The sequence below is a fragment of the Sinohyriopsis cumingii genome, chromosome 8, assembly GCF_028554795.1.
Source record: "Sinohyriopsis cumingii isolate HCF-2022 chromosome 8, ASM2855479v2, whole genome shotgun sequence".
NCBI classification, from domain to species: domain Eukaryota; kingdom Metazoa; phylum Mollusca; class Bivalvia; order Unionida; family Unionidae; genus Sinohyriopsis; species Sinohyriopsis cumingii.
The window spans coordinates 114,909,285-114,934,646 of NC_142968.1; the positions used below are offsets into that span (position 1 = coordinate 114,909,285).

Genomic DNA, 25,362 nt, shown 5'->3' on the forward strand with positions numbered 1-25,362 from the left:
TTACATCTGGTATATTTCTCTTGACTGCTTGCTGTCGGCTGTGCTGCTCTCAAGACACATTTTATAAGTTTTACAGGAAGGTTTTCCCTCGCCGAGGCAACAAATATAATCTTGTCAATTTTGTTCACATCCCTGTCCTTCACGCTTCCACTGTACTTTTGTTTTAACCCTGCAATGCCATGTTCTTTAAAATAATCAATTGCTTCTTGTATAGCGGCTCCTTGTCTCAGCTTGCCAAAGAAGAATATCCGAAGTATTTCCTCGGTCGAGACGCAATCGTCATCTGGAAATCCGGCTAAGTCGTAGAGAGTTGGCAAAGAAACAAAATCATACTTCTCATTGTCCCCTTGGCAGCATTTACGAAAGCTTAAATGAAAACGTTTGTAAATGTAGTTGTGGTGTTGTGGATGCAATATTTCTATCAGTTTACATATTCTATCCGTAAACAGAGAATACAGACAGTATTTTCAGCAGTTGTAAATAAGTAAGATTCATTTTTCAACCGCATTACTTCATTTTATGTATATACAAGGGGAACCCGCAGAATTATTTTCATGCAGGGTGAGGGGCGGACATGTAGTGGTTAGCTATTAGGTTTTACGGATGAAGGCCAAAACATGTTTATAGGTGATATACGGGGTGTGGTGTAAGTGGCAAGTGCCCCCTCCCCCTCCCCCGTCACTATGTACGGGCGCCGATGGCATCCACTCAATAGTTATGTTTGGAAACAAAGCATTGTAAAGTACAAAAACTGTTATCCCCAATCCATTGCAACTATTTCCAGAGATGTTTCTATTTTAAAGGCCTCTAATCACAGAAGGTGTCCTTCAAAATATTTAATGTCTCCAATGAACGCTTCAGTGGCCGACGTGGTTAGAGCGTCCGCCTCGGCTGTGGGAGATCGCGAGTTCGAACCCCGGCTGAGTCCAATAAAAGACAATAAAATGGTACTAGCAGCTGCTTCGCTTGGCGCTCCGCAATAAGAAGTTAGTGTTATGACTGGTAAGTCTGGTGTCAGGATAATGTGACTGGGTGGGACATCATGCAACATATTTGCCGCATGATGCCCCAGTGCAAGACATCACTATAGACTGCCACAAAGCAGACGCTCGTAGCGATATAACTCAAACTGTTAAAGCTACATAACGTAAACGAAACCCACAGACACACAGAGCGACACACACACACACACACACACACACACACACACACACGTTTTCCACTTCATACTTGTTCAAAGCACAAGGTCTTGTTTAAACATAAATTTCGTGGACGAAACGTTTACCATAAGAATCATTCATAGAGCCTTCAATTATGAGAACTTACGTCAATATTAACTAAAATATGAAATGTGAAGGCTTTGTACACCTGAATGGTGTAACATGTACGGCAATGCAAAAGTACTGAAGGAGATAAAAGGTAACTAAATTTAAACTCACCTTTACACATACAAACCAAAAAACATTTTTATAACTACAAAATTTGCTAGCGATTATTCTATGAGAAGAAACAGACAAGAGTGTGGCATGATATTCTGGAATAATAAACAAACCAAGGCTGGGTGCATAGCAACATATTGTCATTAATGCATTTACTAGATACAAATGTACCAGAGGTGTGTGTGTGTGTGTGTGTGTGTGTGTGTGTGTGTGTGAAATAATGTAAGTTGATACATACCAATTTGAAAATTGCACATCAGCAGTACTTAAATACCGTAACGGAAAACCAAATATTTAAATATTTGATCATTAATGTACATAAGTATATAGCTGTATTTTGTATAATCTTAAGGTATATGATTGTATTTATATTGTGTGCAATTTGTGTTTATAACTGCAAATTGTAGTGGTTACTTATAAACAAAAAAATATGTAACAAATATTTTGTCCATGGGTATAGATTCTATTTTAAATATATTCAGCTATAAATACTTGTTCACAAGTTAAGTTCAACTATCTGTAAATCTGCTGACACGTTTAGAACAATTTGTGACTGGCTAGTGAAGACAGGTGATTCTTAAAAGAATTAAATTAAATTGGTCAAGTTGGGTATTGCGAAATATCACGTAGTGAATATGAGAACACTGCTTCTTAATCCCGTATGTATGTATGTATGTATGTATGTATGTATAAGATAAAACTGAACAATTAATTCAGACTGAATTAATGCTGTGTTTATGTATAATTTTAGAGGATACATTTGTTTCGATTATTAGATAGAACTACACAGGGTCTATTGAATTTATTCAAAGGATTTCTGGAAAATGCCATTATGATATATCAGGCTTTATGTCAGACCAGTACATTCCAGTACATTAAAAATACCTTGAATTCAATCAAAATATTCAATTCTTTTGGACTTGTGTAGAACTTTTTAGGATTATTTTGGATGCAATTAGCAATAAGTTCATTTTAAAGTTTCATTTAATAACTTTAATAATTAAATTATTTGTTATGTTTTACAAAACATTTTGAATTTGTTTTTTCTCTGTTACTTACTTTATGACCATAGGGTCGTAGCACCAAAGCTTTGCATAAAATTTGTTTTATTGCTCTCAAAAATAAACATTTAAATGTGGGACTAATAAATACTGGAAAACTGTGAGCTGAAGAAATGAATTTTACTGCTAAGAAAGGCGCAGAACCTACTGGAAAGAATCAATTAGATTGGCAAGACAGTAATAATCTAACAGATGAATGCTTTCCAAGGCTAGATTAAAACATCAGATCATATGTGATTTGTACTTTAGGTACACATGTATAAAATGACATTTATGTCACAGTCTGATTCCCCAGTATACTGCACTGTTAACAAGCTAACAGAGCCATTAATGTAAGAACAGCAAGATTCTGATACAGATACAAACATTAGGAGAACCTTAAAAATACAAATAATCTTTAAAATGAAATTCCACGAAATTGTTGATGGTGCCCGTATATTTCTGTTTTCGTCTGACGTGGTCAAGAACCTAGTACAAAAATACAGTGACTCGTTTCAAACTTGGGTTAATTCCTGCCTCCACCCATCAATACCGATGTAATAAACAATATGTAACAAAATTAAAATACATTTTTGAGAGCAAAGAAAGACTCAGCGAGCACAAATGTTAAATTATGATGTTGATATTGTTCATTGCCAAGGTTTGGCTCTTCTAGGCAACTACGATGCTTCTTCTGTGCGGTTTCCCAATTCAATCAAATTCTCGGACGTTCAAATTTCTTGTAAATGAAATGGAATGCAAACAAGACGAAACAAGATAAAAAAGAAGGTTAAGAACAACCTTTGAAAGATCATATTACAAAATCAAACAGATAATCTTAGAGTTTAAATGACAATTTGAAAAATGTTGACATGAACATACAAAAGCCAAAGCCTAAGGTAAACAGGAAAAACAAGAGAAGTCCAAAATGTTGAAACAGAGCGATCTATAATATGAAAGGCGCTCGGTATAAGTTCTAACTATCTCTACCATTTGGTCATGCGAAATAGTTCTTTGTTCATAATTCTTCAAACGTGTCACATCGGCATAGGTGAAGAGCACGAGCATGCTATAAAAGAAATTTAAGTGATCGATGAAGATACAAATGGAAAAACTGCAAGACAATTCAGCCATATCAATACCTTTCGACCCACTGTCACAAATGCCTTAAGAGAACATAATTCTGACTGTAGTTGTTGCTCCACAATATATTTTTCCTTGTGCCTAACGTTTTAACCAGAACAAAATAATATATCAAGTTGAACAGAAACAATGTCAGCCTAATTACCATGTGACATCATTTTATACTGCCTACTGTTGCCTACATAATGCTTTGTAAAAAGCTGTTGAGGTTCACAGCTGGTTCACTATTAACAACGGGTATTCAAGAAGATGTCAAACTGATTATCCAAGTTTCTTTTTGCCAGTTCACAATCACCCACATCATAGCAGACTAACATTTGCCTAACCAAATTTGTACTGAAAGAATAGCGTAGCTTTTTATTGTTTGCTAGCTGAGCGAAAATACAAAAGGTTCGCCGCAGTTGGCAGTGTCCTAAAGGTACGAGACTTATTTCGAGGTTGAAGACTGTCGATGCCATAGTAAGCATAAAAACGAATAAAATGAATCCAACCATTAAGAGTTTATTTTGTCTATGAAAGAGTATATCACATGCTAAGATACAGCAAAAACGGATGGAAGAAATCAATGAATGCATATATATGAGATACTAAAGATGAACCTTTAACAGCTACGGTCAGTGTTAATATGTACTGTACAAAATGTTAGCATACGCGGACTTACACGAAGATCATCCGCTTTCGACAGCCTATGTCATTTGATAAATTAACAGCGCAACATTAGCAGAAAAGGACAGATATCCAGTCAAAGCTCTCCGTGAAAACGAAATATATCTTATCGACACAAATGATAACAGCAACGTACAACTAAAGACGTCATACAGGGCATAGGTTTTGTTGTTAGTTACGACATTATTTCAGATTACTTAAAAAAACAACATGTTTTACCGCATCAATGACAAGACAGAAACAATGACTTCATAAATTCCTGTTGGCTATTACAAAATTAAAAGGTATATGAAAGGTAATAGAGGGAATATATGTAACTGATAATATTAATAAAATTATTGATATCGAAGGTTTGATGCACAACTCACAAGTTTAAATAACTCCGAGTAACAATTACACAAGGGGTACATACCCAACTACAACAAGGCTAGGGCTCAAACGTTAGAGAACTATACATGTATTTTCTCAAACTGATACCGTTTGTGGGGTATCGAAGCCACATACGCATATATTTTCCTGGACACATCAATATCACCAACATTTACTCTAATGATTATTATTCGTGATTACTAGAGTATTGGCCAGTTACTTTTTCTTCACAATGTATCATATGTGTTGTGGTTTTTAAAGGAGACTTTATTTATCACAATGTTCATGACCATTGCAAACAATTACAAAAAGATACAATTAACGGAATGAGTTTCAGCATCAGTGATGGTAATAGTGAAACGTTATCGAGATGGTGGCATGTTGGCAACGTGGACATTAGATATCTTCAGCAATGAATATAATCATTGGAGGAATATCTCTTAAAATTCATGGTGATTTCTCTTTGGAAATGCAACGTAACTTTAGTTTTCCGTTAAGCAGTGAGACAAATACAAACAAAACAAACGTTGCCCTTGGCGAAAAAATTAACAACTACTTGATACCTCCAGAATAACCATATTTCCAGTGTAGCATTGGCACAGATTTAATGTGGCTAAGAGAAATATTGTAGAAAACGAAGTTTCTATTTAAATGTGTTGAACTCTAAAGGATGACAACTTGAAAGATATCGCGACTTGGCGGGGACATGGAGGAAACTAAGAAAGGATCTATGGAAGACTGTAACAATTTGTAATCTTAACTACATCAGCTACAGCGAGTGAGAACGGTCCAGAAAGAAAGAAGAAAAAAAAAAAAAGAAAACCAGTGAAAGATCTTGCACAAAAGTTACCGACATGAGCAGTAAGATAACTCTTAACATTGATACACTGTTGCAGAAAAATAATGAGTTAACTGAGATAACCAATACGATAGAGGACGCAAAAAGTAAACAATGCAAATAAAATCATGATTACAGCAATGAAAACAATTTACGAGGTATCTATTACAGAGTGAACTCATAAGAAAAAAGCCATAAACGATGTTGTATTCACCCAAATTTACGAACAAATGATAAGCTGAAATTGAACAATTTAAACCATACCAGTAAGTATAATCATATATAGAACTAGTGAAAATGTCGATGCCTTGCGACAAAGGCACAAAATATGCGAAAAATACAGTCATCCAAGACTGGACTGCACGAGACAATTGGCATAACGGGTATTGCACCGTGTGTTAGAATAGATGAATCAAAATCGGAAATCGATAAGAACAAAAGGGGCTTGGTGAAAAAGGAAACTAATGACTGGATGTATATTGAGTTAGGACTTGTGCATTGTACCACGTCAGAAGAAGCCATATAGCATCAAAAATATTGTTGGAGATAAATTGCATGCTAACAAAACTGCTATCACTATCAATAAACAATTTGCAGCTGAAGATTTTTCAGTCCGAAATACCATTTCATATATTTCTTATGGATTTAAATATTAACATTTGCTAACAATATATTATATATCATTATATGCTTGTTTTTAGCAGAATCAGTTCCGAGAAGGGCAGCTTACGGTAAATAGAAACACTCTGAATACACATGAAACACATACTGGAAGGAGGTAAACACCTCATTCCAGCACACCATTGCATGACATATAGCCCAAGCTGCATTAGTCCTTTCAAATGGTATAGATACCAGTACCACGCTTAATTCCAAATATATTCCTTGTGTCTGGTAGTTTCTCTATATTGATTAATGCTGGAAGGAGTGGAAGGAGATGATAATAATGCGATGATAAACAATTTAGGTATAATAGTTTTGAAGGGACGATCTTTAGAAATTAACTGACATCATCGCATACACATGTCTGGCTACAAAGGTTTGTTAGAACAAACATGAATCAACAAGATATCATGGGAGTAAAATTCGGAATACTGAAATCCAGGGCTGGATATACGCATAATGATGGCATAGAAGCGTAGATTTTTTTATGGAAGCAAGTTTATACTGCTATTTAACTTCAAGACATTACCAGACCTTTGTCCACTATATACATGTGATATTCGTTAGATTTATTCAGACGTCCTAGACGGCAGAAACGAAAAAAAAAAACACTTGCCTCTAGTACGATATATGTATCTCCTTTGCGCATTCGGTTAATGATAGGTACAAAACTGAAATTGTTTTCATTAATGACTAGAACCTAATGGAAAGAATTGAAACATATCAGCCGATACAGCTTAAAAGAACACAACACTTAATTCCCCCTCGATGATTCTGTGTCTTAATACAGTGCAAAACGAGTGGAAAAAACGGTCCTGAAAATAAAGATACGACACATCGGTGGTTTATTTATATGGTTTCCGTTTCAGATAACAGTTTGCTAAAGCCACTGCGTGTTCCTTTAAAGAACACCCAGAGCATATAAACTTAGTAACGAAAGTGTTAAATATTTTACACTGAGAGCCACTGCAACTTGCTTAATCTGAATACTGCATAAGATAACACACTGTCTGGTATCGTTTTGAAAAAGCCAACGTACCGCAAGGTGACCACCTTCCAATAAACTGAAATGAAAATTCTGATGTAGATTTATTTCATATCGTATGAATAGGGCAATACTGAAAACAGTTAGATCCAATGAATCGTATTCAAGGCTTAAACACAAATATCGTAGCTGTAACGTACGGATATGTGTATTTGAAGAAACGGCGATTTAAAACGCAAAGCTCTGTCGCTGAGTGGCATTTGCTCTTGACTTTCTTGTTGTTGTTGAGTTTAATTATAGTGGCGTGCGCACAATTGTGCATGTGCCACTTTTTTCTGACTGCACCGCAGCCTGCTAGTTGTTCCTGGAGAAGGGAATGGTGCCACCTCCCCAAGACTTTTATGGGTTCAAGGAACCCTGATAGTTTGGCCTCAATCTGTGGGTCCATAAAGGTCCCTTACAGTTGAATGGTTGGCTGTCATTAGTGGGAAGGAGAGCTCGGGAACGGTCCTGGTTGCTTCACATCGCTGGTTTCTTGTTGCATTTGCCTGGTGTTTCTTGCGTTTTTCTTTTCTTTTCTTTTTCTTTTTTTCCCTCCAAAATGTTCTAAAAAGGGTGTGTGTGTGTGTTCTATGCTGTTTATAGAGGTTGTTAGTAGAAATCATGTATGAAGAGAGATTTTCAAGGTTATTATGGTATTACTAGTCGAAGTGTTTAGGGTGTGCTTGCTACGTTATGTTATTTATACGTTTTTAGATATTGTCTCTTTAAGTTATTTATTTATTAATGTTTCTAGAGACTGAATGTTATTTATACTTTATTTAGCAAGAGACCGGAGTCATAGCCGATTACACGGTTCGTTAAGGACATCTAGGACCGGAGTCCTAGCTGATTACTCGGTTCGTTAAGGACATCTAGGACATCCGATTTTGCGGTTTCCTTAGTTTTTGATAGGTGCTTCGTAAGTGAATTATTTATTAATATTTTTATAAAATTGAATTATATGTTATGGGTTTTTATGTGGGGGCTTCTAAATTTATTTAGCTAGTTACTGGGTCTAACTGACTCTTTGCTCTTGACTGTAATCAAACTCTTTAAAGTTAACATGATTGTAGTGATCTCATCAATCAGACCCCTAGTCTTCTCTCTTGAGAGTCGTCGGCCATATTATATTTTGGTCCCTCATCGACTACTTTAGTCGTGCTGTTTCACAACAGGTAAAATCTTTTCTAATCACGCACAACTTTCGTTTATCGTACGAGAAGAGCTGACCAAGGTTATCTCCCTTGGTTTACCAAGGGTATATGATCTTATTTACATTCAGAATTCAGAGTTTCCATTTTTATCCTATTTCACAGCAGGATTTCTAATCAATCAGCTCTGGAGTTTTCCATGAACATGTATTGAAATATTCAATATTCTATTGTAATTTTATGTGGGTTTTTTCTTGTCCCAAGCACAATAAGCACTATACTACTGAGGTTTAGTGGAAGAATAAAACTGTCCCAAAAAAAATATATATATAAAAAAATACGAATAAACACAACCTGAACGCTGCTCACCTGGCTCCAAATTCTAATACAAATTAACACCTGCTCCGAGATATAAAAACCAACACACATTGATCCAGCTAATGATTAACATAAATCCATACACAGATCAAAATACTGTAATTGAAACTAACTCCAGAAATCAATTACTTCGACTTATATATATATAAGAGCATTAAAACCCATACATGTAATTCAACAGTACAAAACTTTGAATATAAGACAATAAAATGATCTCGAAAATGGTGTTAATAACACGGTAAGAAACATTATTAAAAAGGTTCTACTAGTCAATACATGCAATCATCAAAACATTTCATTTGAATAAATGGACAGATACAACATTCTGATTGTTGTTGTTGTTGTGGGGTTTAACGCCATTTTTCAGCACACGACAGGCTATACATGGCGGCCAGCATTAATGGTGGAGGAAGAACCAGGGAAAACACAAAATTCTGAAAAGACGTCTCTATATACTGGCCCATCGAAAAATAGTAAAAACGTATGTAAACATGACGGATATAATTCATAAAGCCTTTCACTTGTCAACACAATTTTTGTTTTATTTACCAATACTTGAATGTCAATGCTTGTTCCAAACCATCTTAAGCTCACTTTTATTGTCAGACGATAACATTCCAGAACGCAACCTGTAATGCACTTACTGAGCTCCAAAATTTCCTTATCATCTGTATATGAACATGATTCTAAGACAGTTATCATCTAACATTATCATATACTGCTGAAAAGTAAAAAACGTTACTGAAATATGGTGTTAGCATCAATTAAAAGTGAATGAACCATCCCTAAATTAACCCCACTAAATTTCTCTATAATCATTTATACAATGTCGTTATAACATGAAAAGCAGGTAGCGGGTCTAGATACGCGTGGTGTCTTGAAAATGAGTCATTCCACTTAATATACCGCTGGTAAATGCTTAGTCACGTTACATTTATAACCCTTCTGTTGGCACGTGTATGCATTATTTCATATGGGGAAAATCAATTTATTTTGCGCTCTACTCACAGTAAACATATACATTAATACGCGACATAGCAGCTAAATTGCAATTTTAATGTTTATAAAAATACAATTGGTCTGAAATAACTCTATGGCCTAAAAATGAATATGAATGTGTACTGCTTTCATCTTTTGTTTAGCGAGTGGTCTAGAAATTGATCCAGCCTTGAAATATCGCTGTGGATTAAGGATATGGGGCTGCCTTTTATTTTTACATACAATGAATGTTATAGAATTGTTCTCTAAAAGAGCTTCGAGATGGTTTAGAAAGAAATGTAATTTATAAAGGCGTTTTAGGCCTTTCAGTAACCTTCCACTGACAGACATCGCTCTAATTCAAAGTGAATATTTATGAAAGTTGCATTAATTAGTCAGCTAATCAAGCCATCCTCCATATTTGTATTTACATTTTTATCTCGTGCATAATAATGAAGAATGTTTACTTCGATCCCTAGCTGAAGGTACCACTTCAAACAACCTAGGAAGGACCTTATAGGTTTATAAAGAAGACGAAGAAACGGTAAGCACATTTACGATCACATTTCTGACATTATCATCTCGGTTTTGTTCACACGACCCTTTCTTAAGACAGGGAAATAACTAAATGAAACAAGTGGGTCAATAGCTTTATCTTGATTGATTTTAATTGGTCTAAATATCATTCCTTTTTTCTATCTATGTAAACATGACTTAGACAACTTCCTACCTTGAAATATGAACCGGTATACAGTCATGCGCCAAGCTTGACCAGTATGATGGTCCGAATCAGTTTGAAACCAATGCAGCATAATCAGCTTGGCGTGTAAACAAAACGTTGATAAAATGTGTTGACACGACACAATGGGTGATATTGCACATGCCCAATTTGAAACATTAATAAAAAGAAATATATGGGAGTGCAAAGCTGCAGGTTAGTTAAGAAATACGTCTTTTATTTAAAAAGGTTTTATCTATCCCTGGAGATTGCTGGAGCGATCTTTGTCGAATAATATTGTATCGAATGTATTATCTGTTATATGCTGACAGAAGAAATATGGAGAAAGAAGTCATTTCGCAGAATGAATTCTGCTGCGGCTAAATTAGGCAGCACGAAGAAACAACCATGTTTTCTAAGACAGCAAATTAGTTATTAAGGTTTATTTACTTTTTATTAAATATCACAGTTTCAAACATGGTTCAGTAGTTCTTATTTGTCTTAAATTGTTTAGAAATGTGGGCCTATGTAAGGTTCGTAGTTGTAAAATATTTAATCTGTAATTATAACATACAGACTAGAAAAACGTTTCGATAAATACAAACATTTCGTTTGCTCTGGTTTTATCCTTCGTCTTACATTTAATTTGTACATTTCTGTTGTCACAAACATTCTTAACATTGGTCTTAGATAATCGTAGGACATAATGTTAATACGTTATTTGTAGTAAATATTTGATCCTAAAAAAATTGGCAGCCTGTGTCGAGTTTATTTACCATCAAAGTCAAGGGCCAAGAGAGATATAAACTGATTCAACCTCGTCTATGAATGAGCCAACGTTAAAAGAGTCAGTCTCCTCTACTAATCAGCCAACTTTAAATTTCTAATTAGCCGAGTGCCGATAATGAGGTATCAATCAAAATATGGATTGTTATGTACAAGTAGATTAGATAAATAACGGAAAGAGGACGCCTGCTTACAATATGCATATTCAGTGAAATACTAAAGCTTTGTTGCCGCTAAGCGTCAAAATAATTATTAAACAGGCTTTTCTAAAAAGTGTCGGAGATACTCGCCAACTGATCGTCTGATTAACCGCACTTTTCCTAAACCGCTTGGTGGACACGTAAAAAAACTACTATATAAGTGGCCAATATGGTGACCATCTGCGTAAAGGGATGATTTTTATCGTCTCTTCTGAGGTTTCCTGGAGAGGGTTATAGGTCAACTACAACATTTAAGGTGATGCATAATGATATTGATTTTTTACCCGACTTCGTACGTACATTCTAGGATTGGGACACAGTGAATATAACGGGTTTCGGATTTCGACCCATGGGTCACGATCTGGAGGGAACAGTAGCTGAGGGGGTGGAGCAGAGAGGCTGCATATATTAGGAAGCTTTGAGATTTGTCTTTGTGAGTCATAGATCTGTCTTAGTGTTGCTCCTGTCGTGACCATCTCAGAGAAGAGGGTCATGATTACATCAAGTACATAGAGTCCATAGGAAGGAAAACAGCAATTGTATCAAAGTTACACAATGACATTTCCAAATATTTTCTGACCAAAATTCCTATATGCAACATAGCAAAGAGACGCATTATACATATGAAGGATTTTACATTATGCCTCCGAGTCAGTGACTGGTAGCTTGGGTGAGTGCGGGTGGGCTTAAAATATGCAGTAGAAGCGTGGGATTTGAATCCCAGGTTTCTACATTCCATTTTTTAAAATAAGGCATTACCTAAAATAAAAGTAAAATGTTAGCCTCTGGTACTAAAACTTCTTCTCCTTTATTTATGGTCTATTTGCTAGAAAAGGCAGTACCACTTAACAAACACCATAAAAAAAATACAATTCAACATTAAAGTCCTTTTACTTCTACTAACATTGGAACTAAGTACCTTCGCTAAGTACCTGAAATTAAACACCGGAATCTTAGCTATAATAAAGAAAAATATATAATGCTTATCGTAAACAAATACATGAGAGCAACAAATTACCTTTGAACAAATGTAGTCGCACCTCTGGTGCCGTCATAGTCGCCCACGTACGCATGCTCAGTCCAGCATTTTCCGTTAAGTGCTGCAGCTATTGTGTTGATAAATGAAGATTTTCCCACGCCATACATGCCAATGACACACACATTAAGAGGATCCTTTCTTCCGCAACTCTTTATTATTTTCTGTAGGTATAGCTCCTTCCTAAATATTGCAAAGATTATCAGTTAGAATTTGTTATAATCAAAGAACATCTTAAATTCAAAATATTTTATATGAATAACATAATGAAGTTTAGTGTAGGAAGGAGGGAAAGGTCTTAATAATTAGTATTTTTCTCATGAAGCCAAAAAATGTCGATTTTGTGTTCGAGGCGAGCGATGCGCTTGCGAAACTAATTTGTCATTTTCTGAGAGTCGCCATCAATCTGTAATATATATAATTTTCGTTTTTAACAAATCACTCATGCAAGGTTATTACATACTGAAATGTTCGAGCTTTGTACAACCTTGATATTGCCGTTGTAATGGGTGCAGTAATAGAATTTTCCTGAAGTGGAATAAAATTACCTTTTAAATAAAGTCATGTTATAAACTACATCGACAGTCTAGTGGCATATCACTATGGTTGTGCTCACTTTGTTTACGACATGAAACGTTGCAGACTTAAGTGTATCGCCCATTCAAACATTTCCAAAAATGTTGTCAAAGGATAAATTCAGTTATGTGAGTAAGTGCGACTTCGTTATTTTCTAAAACTGCGTTAAAATAATTAAACTCATAAATGACAAACGGTAGTTTTGGCATTCTTGGGTACATGTAGTACACGCATGTAAGTTTGCTGATCTGTTCTAGGTTAACATGAAAAAACCACAGTGATTGCCCATGCGCAAATTAAGATCATGTAATGACGAAGTCGTCTAAACAATAAATATGAATCATCGCACTTAGGACTAATTCCTGGCATACAAAGCTGTTACATGGATATACCAGTATAAGAAAAAAAAGGGAACCAAAATGGCATACAGCTGCGTCTGCGCGAATACTGTATTCATAATGTATTTAAAACTATCATTCGCCAATGGAATTGCAGTAATTGTCCTGAAACTTGTATACTGCTCTCACACTGAACTAATTTAAAGGAAGCTTATTATGGTCAGGCAAGGTTCTCCATGTTGGTATACACTTGCCATCCTTTGCCTTATTATCAAACACGCACTCTAGCGGAAAAGTAAATGTGGATGTCGCCGCAAGTGCATTACCCACATATACTCTGAAATGCTGCTTGTTTATCATGCTGGCACAAGTAAGCTTGGATAGGTTCAATTGGGTCTTTATGTCGTTCCTAGAAACCAGTTCTATTCTATATTCGTTAACACCTGCATAGTCACCGGTCATGTCATACATAAACATCAGAAACCTCTGTATCGCAGATAGCTGTTGTTTGGCAATTTCCTAACGAAAAGTTTCGTTTTTCCTTGAAGCAATTCCACTTATCTTTAGAGGAAAGGCCGAAAATGCGCCACACATGGTAAATACAAGATAAAAGACGGTAAAGCTTTTGTTTTGCCAAATTCGACTCTGACTATGCAATGCCATGGACTGGACTATGTACCTAACAGTTATGCCTATCCTAGTGGCAAACCAAATAAACAACACAAAGAACGGCCATACCATTATTCACTATTTGAGTCATTATCTTTCGAAAAACTCTCCTAACTGCGTTCGCTACAGGAATGAGGATTTCAGTGTAAGCGTCTTTGTAGAGATAAAGGGATGCATCGTTCCTTTCTATGCAAGCCAATGCCTGCTAAATACTCGAACAGCTGTTTCATTCGGATCCCTATAAAATTTGGTAATACAAGCGTCTTGGAATTGTCAGATTTGGTAACACTCTGTAAAGCATCATGTAGCCGCATGATACTGTGTCATAAACTTTCAGGCTTCGCGGGAAATTATCAACGGTTTGAGTTATTTTTTCAAAGGGGAAAATTAATATTGAGTTATACATTTTGATCACCGTAAACAATTAATAGCGTTAATTACAACCGCAATATGGGCTCAGCCTAATTCGTTATAAGTAAATGTAAATGTAATGATTCACTAAATGTGAGCATCAGTGTTCAAGATAAACCCAAAGTTATACATTCATACTCAGTCAGAACTGACGGAAATATTCGACAAATTCCAAACCTACTTAACCTGTCAGTATATGAAGATGATTAACAATGTTTCCGAACAGAGAGGACGGCTTTGCATAATGGTGAACACTGCAGAACGAGCCCAAAATACGTTTCTTCCCCACATCTTATACAATGACTGCAACGTGCCTTAAATATGCTTTACCGACACAGACTTTCATCGTATTAAATACAATATTTTGAGGTAGGTGATGGTACAAATATTGCAAGAGTTTAACAGGAAATCAATATTCTCTTTGTAAAGATATAATGTCGATTTGTTTCATTCACTTAAATACAGCAATTACACAGTCAACTTGGCCCTTTTGGGGGCGCACTTTCCACTATGTACAATTTCAAGGAAGACAATAAACTTCCTGTTGCAAAGAATCTCTAAAACTAAACCAAAATAATAGAAGAAGAATGTTTACATCATATGGATTAAGGAAAAAAAAAATACACTTGTAAAAACCAATACACTTTTGTCAGTGTGCACATATACAAATATAGAATAGGCAGTGTTGACGGAATTATCATTTGACATCTAGTAGCAATTTAAGCCAAGCTACAAATATAAATTGTATAATCATGTCAAAGGACTTGTTACAAGAACTTGTGCTCCGCACACCAGAATGTAGCGGAGATACAGTCAATTTTGTACTTTTTATTTCCAAAACGTTTAATTCAATACCTTGTGAGAGTAACCCATGAATATTTTAGGGATCTTAGACAGGTATGTATTCAATTTTTTTCGGATAATTTTGAAACGATGGTCGAATGGATCAAATTGATGAATTAAAAATGTTTAATTCCAAATGGGTTTCCAAAGTCAGAGTGAAAAACACTTAGGTAATTTGATTTTTATATTGGAAAATGGGCACCTATGGGACCAGTGGCAGAGCCCAGAAAGTACAACTGACAAGATTCCGGAGATGATCCGCTAAGAAATCTTTGACATTCGGTCTCTTGTTGTACTTCAGTTCCGGAAACCGATGCAGTTCACGTATCTCCGTCAGCTGTTCGGCCACCTCTACCAGACTGACTGTGGAGTAATTTGCGTATGCGTCTTTTTAATAAGTTCGCAATATGTGTACCCCAAATTACCATTTGCTAGAGTAAGTAGCTCCGTATGTTCAGCGACGGCCAGGCGATGGATTTCACGACATTTACAAAGTGGCTGGGCTTATTCGTCTTCCAAAGTCCCCTTTAATCCCATGTCTTTTAACCATGTCTGTGTCGATTTCTACATCTTTGGGTGCGAAGTAAGAGTCGTGGTCAGAGTCGTCCGGTTCTGGCTCCTCCTCAGTTAGTACTTCTCGGTCGGTGGTTGCAGTCTTCCGCAGTGTTGTGGCGAGGGAAAAGCCCTCGTCCGCGAATGGAGGATGGTAGGTGCTTTAGGTCTGGTTCATTCTTGCAGGGCAGAGATTAGTCAGTGGTCAACCGTTGTGCCTATGTCCTGATCTTTGCTCTTTTCTTGCTGTTCCTCGTCCTATCAGATTCACACGTTTCCGTCAATTTTTCTTTTATGACGGCTTCCTCTATCTTTGTGTTTCAAAATTGCTACTTGCATATATTCACTATTTATATAAACACTATACCCATTTTCACATACTCTACTCTCTGTGTAGGTAAATTTACACACGATATATTGAGGCTATACATAATTTTCAACATTTAAAGTAAGTCGCAATAAGATGACAAGTACAATAAGGAATTCGTCTCTTCCCCTGCCCATTGCACTCGCTATAAGTATGACTTATTCCTAAAATAGTCAATTAGTCATGAGTGTATATTAAGTCAATTTTTTTATACTTTCAAGTCTTACTGATAAACTAAGTTTAAGAGTAGTACACACACACACACACACACACACACACACACACACACATATATATATATATATATATATATATATATATATATATATATATATATATATATATATACACACTGTTAACTCCCCCCCACTCTTTGTAAAGGGTGTGGGTTGATTGGCGGATTGTACCTTCTTTCAAGGTGTCCGCTTTATTAGGTTCTCGTTATCTATGAGATGATTGATCTAAGTGTTATTGCCCGGATCGAGTCAACTTATAGGTAGAATAAATAGAGATCTGAGCAAATATACAGAACAGAATGACTCGAACCCCCGTATATAGAAATCAAAATTTAATCAATTACAAAAAAATGGTGATAATATAATACATTAGGAAGATACACTTCTTTTTGGAATAAATCTTTCAACGAATTTCAAAACAGAAATATATTTATAAAAATAGGTGATCTGTTTTACTGATATAATTAGTTCATCATACGATTGAGTGAACAATCGAAGTCATTGCCTTGTACAACTGCATAACCTGCTTAGCTCTGGTTCACTCCAATTTAGCGTAACCAATCAGGATGAAATATATTTACCGCCTTTTATAACTGGGCGCCAAAAATTGGGGTCAGCTTGCCTTAGGTCTTTGACTAACAGTTTCTGGAAATTTTCAATTTTGACAGTTCCACTGTGAAATCGAAGTTTAGTCGTATCCCTAATAGTAAACGAATGCCTTATTTAAACATCTCTACCTCTACCGACCAGACATTAGAAATCATTGCAGAATAGCGATTTAACAAGGGCCTGTCCTCATAAATCTAACTAACTCATCTCTGGTCCAAACTAATGTGCTTTTCATAGATCGACAGAAATTTGCCCCCTCACACACACACACACACACACACACGAATCATAAGATCTGCAGTTATTCATGATTAAAGAAGGCGACACTGTTTGCTCTGCAACAAAATTTAGTGCAGTGTAGCGCTTGGACATCATTGTGATCCCGTGCAAACGTTTCGAATGCCTGACAGTACCTGTATAGTTCCTAATAAATACAAATTGCACTGTATCACTAAAAATCTCAAATATATGTACATCTTTATTCAGAGGGCGCTCACCAGTTATTCTGTACTTTTGAGAGAGTGACGTATGTAAGGTGAAGTTGTTTGCATTTAAAACATGCACAGTGGAGAGAATGTTGGCATACCTCTATGCTACTTTAATGTAATTTGGATGAAATTTCTTTGGATATTGTACTTTTGGAAATTGTACATGATCTAAGCACATGCTAACTAAAATGACTGTTCCCTTGTGCTCAAAAATCAGCATGAATTATTCTAAAGTACACTATCCATAGCAACTATTAAAATAGGGAAGTAAATTTTGTCAGACTAGACATTACCAGCTTCTGAAAGTGCAACGAATGAATTACCAAATATATAAAATGTGTATAAAAAAAAAACATTATCGGATTTTTTTAAAACAGAATTTACCTCTGAAGTTCATGAAGTGAAAATGACCAAGTGGAGCTAGCACGTTTTTGAAAGGTGCATATCTGGAGTAAGGCCAAGCTGTATACTCTATAACCCATATTACACCCATCAATTATACACCAATATAAAGAAAATTAAATGTTCTTTGAAATATACCTAATATATACAAGGTCTTTTTTAAACAGCCAGTATAACCAGTGAGGAAAGCCGGGGAAATTCTTTTTCTTTCAAATTCTAACCTATGCAAAATACGAAACTGTAGAGCGCCACCTCAGCTGATAATATCCAAATGCCCAATCTCAAGAACTATCAACAACTTAATAGTGAAAAATATATAGAATATAAAAGTAAACCATTCACATGCCATCTTAATAACTCACATTTACAATTAGACGAAACAAAGTATTCAAATCAAATTCACTAAAGATAATGACTGCAAAGGAAATTCCCGCGTTATGCTACTTGTAATAAAAGCAGATAAATAAACGGAAAGTATAAACTTACTTTAATTATCAATGAAAATCTCGAGTTTGTAATAACTATTGTTTTACTCTAGCACCATGCCGAAACTCTCAATATACTAAATGGCGTCTGTTACTGAAAACACTTTGCCACCCTTATCATCTGCTATTAAAAACGCAGTTCGACCCTTATCGTCTGCTACTAAAAACGCTGTGCCACCGGTATCGTCCTCTGCTAGAAATGCAGTGCGATCCTTATCGTCTGCTACTAAACACGCTGTGCCACCTTTATCGTCTGCTACTAAAAATGCTATACCACCCTTATAGTCTGCTAAATTATTGGTAAGATGGATACATATGTATCAATATATTTCTCCCTTTCGTATCCAGGATAAATCTTATTATAATGTAGCCATGTCATGATTGTCATCCTGACTCCAAATGTAGCTTGGTGATATCCCTCTATACAATATAAGGAAACTATTATGGTCAGTTTCATTGAGCATTTCCGAATACGCATTCGTTGACACTTTAAAAATTTATTAATAAAAAAATATATTTGAATGTAGATCCTGAGTGTAGAATCAGATTAAATGTATTTCGTATGTAATGTTGACCGTTTGTCCAAACTGTAATCTTCATTCTAGTTTTAAGTATGGGTGTGACATATTATCGTAAGGCTGAATTAATTCTGAGCACGAGCAAGTCGTTTTCTAAATTGCGCCATATCACAAAAGTGCTATACATGGAGTATTTACACAATTGTGTTTGTCGTGTTTGTCTCACTTTTTGCACAATTATATCACCACATACAGCGTTTCACTAAACCTGGCATCTTGAACTTATATATATATATATACTGATTAAAGTACTAATATTAATTCCATGTATAAAAAATAAGATAATTAAAACTACTCAAAATGCTATTTCGTTTTAATAATAAAATTTAATTACCATACTCAATGTCATAAGGGATAATATAACTAAGAGCACGGTTAATATTATTTCACAGTTGTTATTCATGTCAAGGATGTTGAATGTAATAGGAGAAGAACTACCTTACTTTTGAGTTTCTTCATTTATGGTATTGTCTTCTTCAGCATAAACACCTGCCATCCTGAAACCTCTCTGATGCCTAAAAAGATTATATATATATATATATATATATATATATATATATATATATATATATATATATATATATATATATATCTGTAGAACATATGATAGTGCTCCCAAGCACGTACAGATAGTTTCTTAAATATGATTAAGAGTGGCAGACTGTTAAACGGATTCATAGATTAATGGATTAAAAACCAACATGAAATGGAAGAATGCGTGTATGCAGAAACAGAATCGTCGATGCAGTTGAAGACAGTAATCTGGCGGATAGATGAGCAAGCAAACGGTTATATACAGCATGTGTTTATTATTATTATTATTACCAGTATGTACAAAAAAGCTTAGATAGCTGTTTTATCTAAATTCGTCAGCTTTGTCAAGGAGTTTGAAAATATGTACGACTTTGTAAATACGTTTGACAAAATAATCGTATTAAGGATAATCTTGGATGAAGAATGAGGTACATATTTCTATTCGCATGGGGAAACTACGTGAGTGTCATTATATGATATTGTACAGGAGAAAATGAAGTTAATGACGTTAAGTAGGCCACTCAGAACAGATAATGAAACGAGCCGATACTCCAATGACGAAATTAGTGAATATACTAGCAGTAGCGAAGAACACCTATTACCACTCAATGGTCTTAAACTAAGTATAAAAAAGCAAAACCAACAGTTTTAGTAAAATGCAGCAAATAATTTATTCCCCTTTATACAAGTGAAAACTTACATGGAACTTACAGTATTTGAATTAAATCCCAAATAATCATAAACGCTCAAGCACTGTCCAAAATTATAGAGTTGTTCCAATTAATTCCAATACTGAATGTGCTGATGTGCCAATAGCCTTGTATAACCAGATGTGCCAACAGCCAACTTGTATCACAATGGTATAATCCAAAATGACCTTTAATGTTGATTTACGAATTGGTAAATTATGTACTGATTTGGCAAAATAGTGAAATGAAAAAAATAAATTCAAACATAAAAATGTATTTAATGGTAATCCCCAGTTGATGCCGTCTAGAGAAAAAGGTTGTTCAAAATACTGAAAATAGCTATCACGGATGAAAAGTATTTTACTGTGAATAGTCAGTCGTTCAATCAAATATTTTAGTGTATTTCTACAACTCTGTATATTCCGTGACGAGTAACTAATTCTGAAATTGCGTAAACCACCAGTCGAAAGCATGGATGATCATTTCAATTAAAGAATACAATTGGCAAATATATATGATCATGTAGCTGAGACAACACTGCCGTCTGGATTCGAGGTTGAGATTGCTCTCAGTGTGGAATTCGCATGATCATTAAAACAATGATTGCTTTACACCATTTACAACATCACACCCATGGCTTCATATTGGTACTTGTATACTCTTGAACCATAAAGAGACCGAGGCAATTTATAATGAAATTGTTAAAAGCTATGCATACATTCCCCAGAAGTTTACAAAATACTCCAGAGGTGGTTCATGATGGATGCTTTGTTCATGCTCAGATGTTCAGCTTCATCTTTCCCCGTATGAACCTTTTTGCGGATTGAGTTGCATACCAAGACCAAAGTAAGTTTCAAAGCGATCCGTGATTATGTTCTGAATGAGCAATCTTATCCACGCTGCATCTCGTGAGCAACAAAATAGATCAGCCTCGTAAATACAAAATAATGAATGCCACATAAGCTTGATAACAGTAAGTTTGAGTGCCCTGATGTCGCCACCAATGTGTTTGTATGGAATAATTGTCCGCACCCAATTCGTCTATGTACGTTGAAAAGCGCTCTGTACAATATTGATTTGTTATTATAAAGTGACATGGATGGTTGATTGGTGCGATATCATAATATATGGATAAAATATTTTCAACAACTTCTACATTGACATCACAAGCACAAGAGGAAAACATTTCATTATAGACAATGCATGCACGTGTGCAGCACACATCTGATTGACAGTCATTAATTTTACTGTGGCATAATCAGTTAGAAACCAAAATGAATACTTATGCCAGATCCTGTTAAGAACATTTTGAAATTTACTGCGGCGCAGAAAAAATGTCCTGTATGAAATTTACGCGGACTTCGAATGTATTAAGATTCCAGTGGGTACTCCTGAGATTTCGTTAAATACATTCCATGTTGCGGTACTAGTCCCAAGCGGGTTTTGTTACACTGTAGTCATGAGTGATGAAATAACTGTCACCAATTTTTTTGCTGTGGTAAGAACACAGTAGAGGTGGTTGTAAAATCGATCGATGTCACAGAAAATGCATATGGCAGAAACACTCCTTGTCCGCGGACGTGATTAGGAGTAATGATGAAACATGTGAGTTTTCCACAACAAGACATTGATGGATCTATGACTTTTTCTTAGTTCCACTCATGAAAAATTAAGCAGCCACTGTCAAATTACTTGTGCGTACCAAGGAAACTGCAAACGGTGCACTCAATCTTCATTTACGAATCAATCAAAACAAATGAATTCCGGCTGTGCTTCAAAATCTTCGCGGTTATGATGACCACTTAATGCAATCGGTCGCAACGTCACTAAATGCACCAATAAGCGTCATCCTAACCATGATGGAAAATGCAAGAAGGTTAGGCTGGGTCATCTGATATTGATTAACTTGGTGCAATTTGTCAATTCCAGCCAGATAAACGTGTGGGCAACCTTACAACAGCAAGAAAAGCTTCCGCTTATAATGAAGTCAATAAGGTGGTACCAATTATGGAATGTTTAAAATGTTCTCGTAAAGTAAACTATGTACATGAGCGACTGAAACAAGTTTTCTGAAACTCAGTTACCACCGATGTATACATTCAATTCAACGTTATCTCGCAAAAGTATTTCCGCCAACGACTGTCAACATACAAACAATGTCTGATCCCCAAATGCATGTCATACTTTTGGCGACTATCACTATCTGTACTAGAGAAACGATGTTCTGTTGCCTTCGGATATGTTTGAAACACTCCAAGATACCACCATGAGTGAGTAAGAGCAGGGTCATATCCATTATTATTCGTCCCCGGAAATGGCATGGGAAGCGCTGATGTCAAAAGAAAGGTGGAGCTGGAACTGCTCACTGACATTGTCTGTGGAGCGCAGAATCCGATCTAGATTTCCATGGAAAATCACCCATACACAAAAACTAACACGGATACAATTCCGATGTGCATAACAGTTACATCGCGATTCATGAAGCAAACTATCGTTATAAATAAACAAAGATCAAGCCCATGCGTCTTGGTGGGTTTAAATAGATTGATCCTACGCACACATGTTCATAAACAAGTACATGAACTGACAGGTCTTTGGACACTGACCTTAAGTACCCAGACGGACTTCGCCACGCACATAACGATTATCCACTAGCTTCAGAAAGCCAAGATGAAGTTGGGAAAAAAGAAACTATGTTGCTGTGTCAGTAACAGACTTGTCAAACTGCCCACGTACGAGTTGTACTTGATCAAACGATCAAACCGCGGTACAACGACAGCATGAAGATATTGTGCACGTTTACATACTCGCCAATGATATTGGTAGGATCAAGAAAAACTTTAATAAAGCGAAAAGAAATTAAAATCTGGCCAAAGAAACATAGCATTTGTGTGTATCGATGCACCAAGGTGAGATCGTCTCTTCCTGACACCAAGCGATCGATATTCCCTAACGGAATCACCACTTACGCGTACGGTGAATACAACTGATGCGCTAGCGTACTAAAATTGACTTTCGTGGTAGTTTTGTATTCAGTCAGTGAGATGTAGCTGTAATATTACAAAGGACAGTATTTTGTGGCGTGAATTTGTCACACTGTTGACAACTATCAAATCTTCGATAGAGAATCCCTCATGAATGATTTGTAATCAAACTTTTAAATCATTTTTTTGAAAAATGTTATTTCATGTCATCTGGCGCCTTCAGTCGATGTGTCTCACTAGGAAGAAGCATATCTCTCCCCACTGGAAGATCGCCCCAAGAAATCACCCACACGTGAAAAAGGTCTGCATGCAAAAGTAGGATAACCAGAGGTTTCACGAAAACCGATTGGTTCAAACCGACAGGTTCCAATTGCGTACTGGTAGACAAAATAACAAACAAAATAATCCCACAGGTAAATCAAATCGTGAATCAGTTGGTCTCACTACTGGGTTCAGTTTGCGCGGGTAACATTACACCAGAAGTCGCCATTGAGACCGCATCTATTTGTCAGCGATTGCTCGCCAACGATAGTATGGAGACGCGTCGTTTCGCTTGTCAAAGCACTAACTTAATGAAGGCGTCAATGATGTATATAACGAACAAACAAATGATGATGAGTTCTGATACACATCCTGCTTTACTCGAAATCAACGAAGCATTAAAGCGTGCTGTTATAAATCCATCCAAAAGCATCATGTCGATAACAGTTTCATCAAAGAAGAAAGGCTTATATATGATTTTCCCTACTCCTTTCACCACAGAGGAGTCCCGCATACTCGAAACTGCAACAGAGTCGTTGCGCGTGTATTACAGTCGACATAACATTCAATCACGACCTTTTCTTGATCTTCCTTCAAAAAATTCATTTATGTTTTCGATGGATGATGGCGAAACCTGGGAAGTAGTGGACATGGAGTCGATCAATGAAGAGATTCGACGGACGTTTCCATTAATGACCAAGAAAAACTCTACAATCTTCATGCGCGAAAACGAGTCCAGACTGAGCTCTTTCATCTCAGTGAATCTGATTCGTACGAGGCTTCCGTCACACGATCATTAATAAAAAGAACAATTCTCGGTTTTCCTGATGACGTTAATGACATTACCGAGACCAGTCGAATCTTACGCGCAGAATCTAAAGGGACTGCTTGTCATACTGCGTCTGACAGGGTTAACTCAACGATGCAAATCAACTGAACCTGTGACTCCATCAGTGGCAGTTACGAAAGCGCAGAATCCGCAAAAGTAGCTGTTCAAAGTTACATACTGTTTGGATTTCCACTAATTGTGGGACCAGGTGGAACCGCAAACGGGACGGCCTTGAAGTAGGCTATTAATGGAAATAAACGTTTCCTTTTTACCGCAGCTACAGACAGAATTATTTTCTTTACAAACACTAACACACATTGAACGATGCATAACACGAATGCTCATCGTTTTGCTGTTTAAAAATGAAATATTTCGATATAATAGGACACCAAACCTTTATGCTGAAACTTGTGATCTAGTTTTATGATAAAGGATCGTGTTCTATAAACTGTGCTCCACTAATTCGCAAGTCAAAAATAGCTATCGTAATGAAGCACAAATTTAATGTATCATAGACGTTGTTCTGGATTTACTGTTCTTGACATTGAACTTAAGTCCATTACAGATTCATTTAAAGCAGGTATGAAGACTTCAAACATATTTATTTTCCCAGTGAGTTGCGTGTACTCGTTATTGTCATTACTGGAGCTTTGTTGTTGTTGTTTTGTTTTACAGTTCGCTTGTTTGTTACTTGCATTGTTGTCCCCAGTTTCAAATCCAAATATTACAAAGACAAGTCTACATATGCTGGTTTCATTAACGTGCACTCTGGTCAGTATAACATTATGATTGTTTCCTTATATATCCAATGTAGAAGCATCAGTACGTTCTAACCGTGGGATATAAAGAGATTCGGAACATTTACTCATAATAAATTTTTTATTGACAAGACTACAAGTAAGCAAACCGGTAAAACATAGTCTGCAAGCTCTTTTGAAAATTCTGCCTATCAACTAGAAATAAAATGCTCGTTAAATTCAATGAATTTGACTCTTCAGTTTAAGTATGTGATGTTGTTTGAAATTTTATCGAAGTTAACTTGCACGCAGGTTAGATATGAGAAAAATCTTCAGGCGCTA

General features: G+C 36.0%; 1 protein-coding gene across 1 annotated transcript in view; it reads right to left on the reverse strand.

Moving 5' to 3' along the window:
- LOC149794429 (uncharacterized) overlaps positions 1-19,501 on the reverse strand; it is a 49,993-nt gene extending 30,492 nt beyond the window's left edge. The window contains exons 1-3 of the mRNA XM_089969113.1: positions 19,430-19,501; positions 12,415-12,615; positions 5-366 (exon numbers count right to left, since the gene is read on the reverse strand). Of these exons, the coding sequence (XP_089825239.1) occupies positions 5-366; positions 12,415-12,615; positions 19,430-19,482 (616 nt within the window). The 5' untranslated portion in view covers positions 19,483-19,501. The remainder of the gene's footprint in view (positions 1-4; positions 367-12,414; positions 12,616-19,429) is intronic.
- Between the last annotated feature and the right edge of the window lie 5,861 nt (positions 19,502-25,362).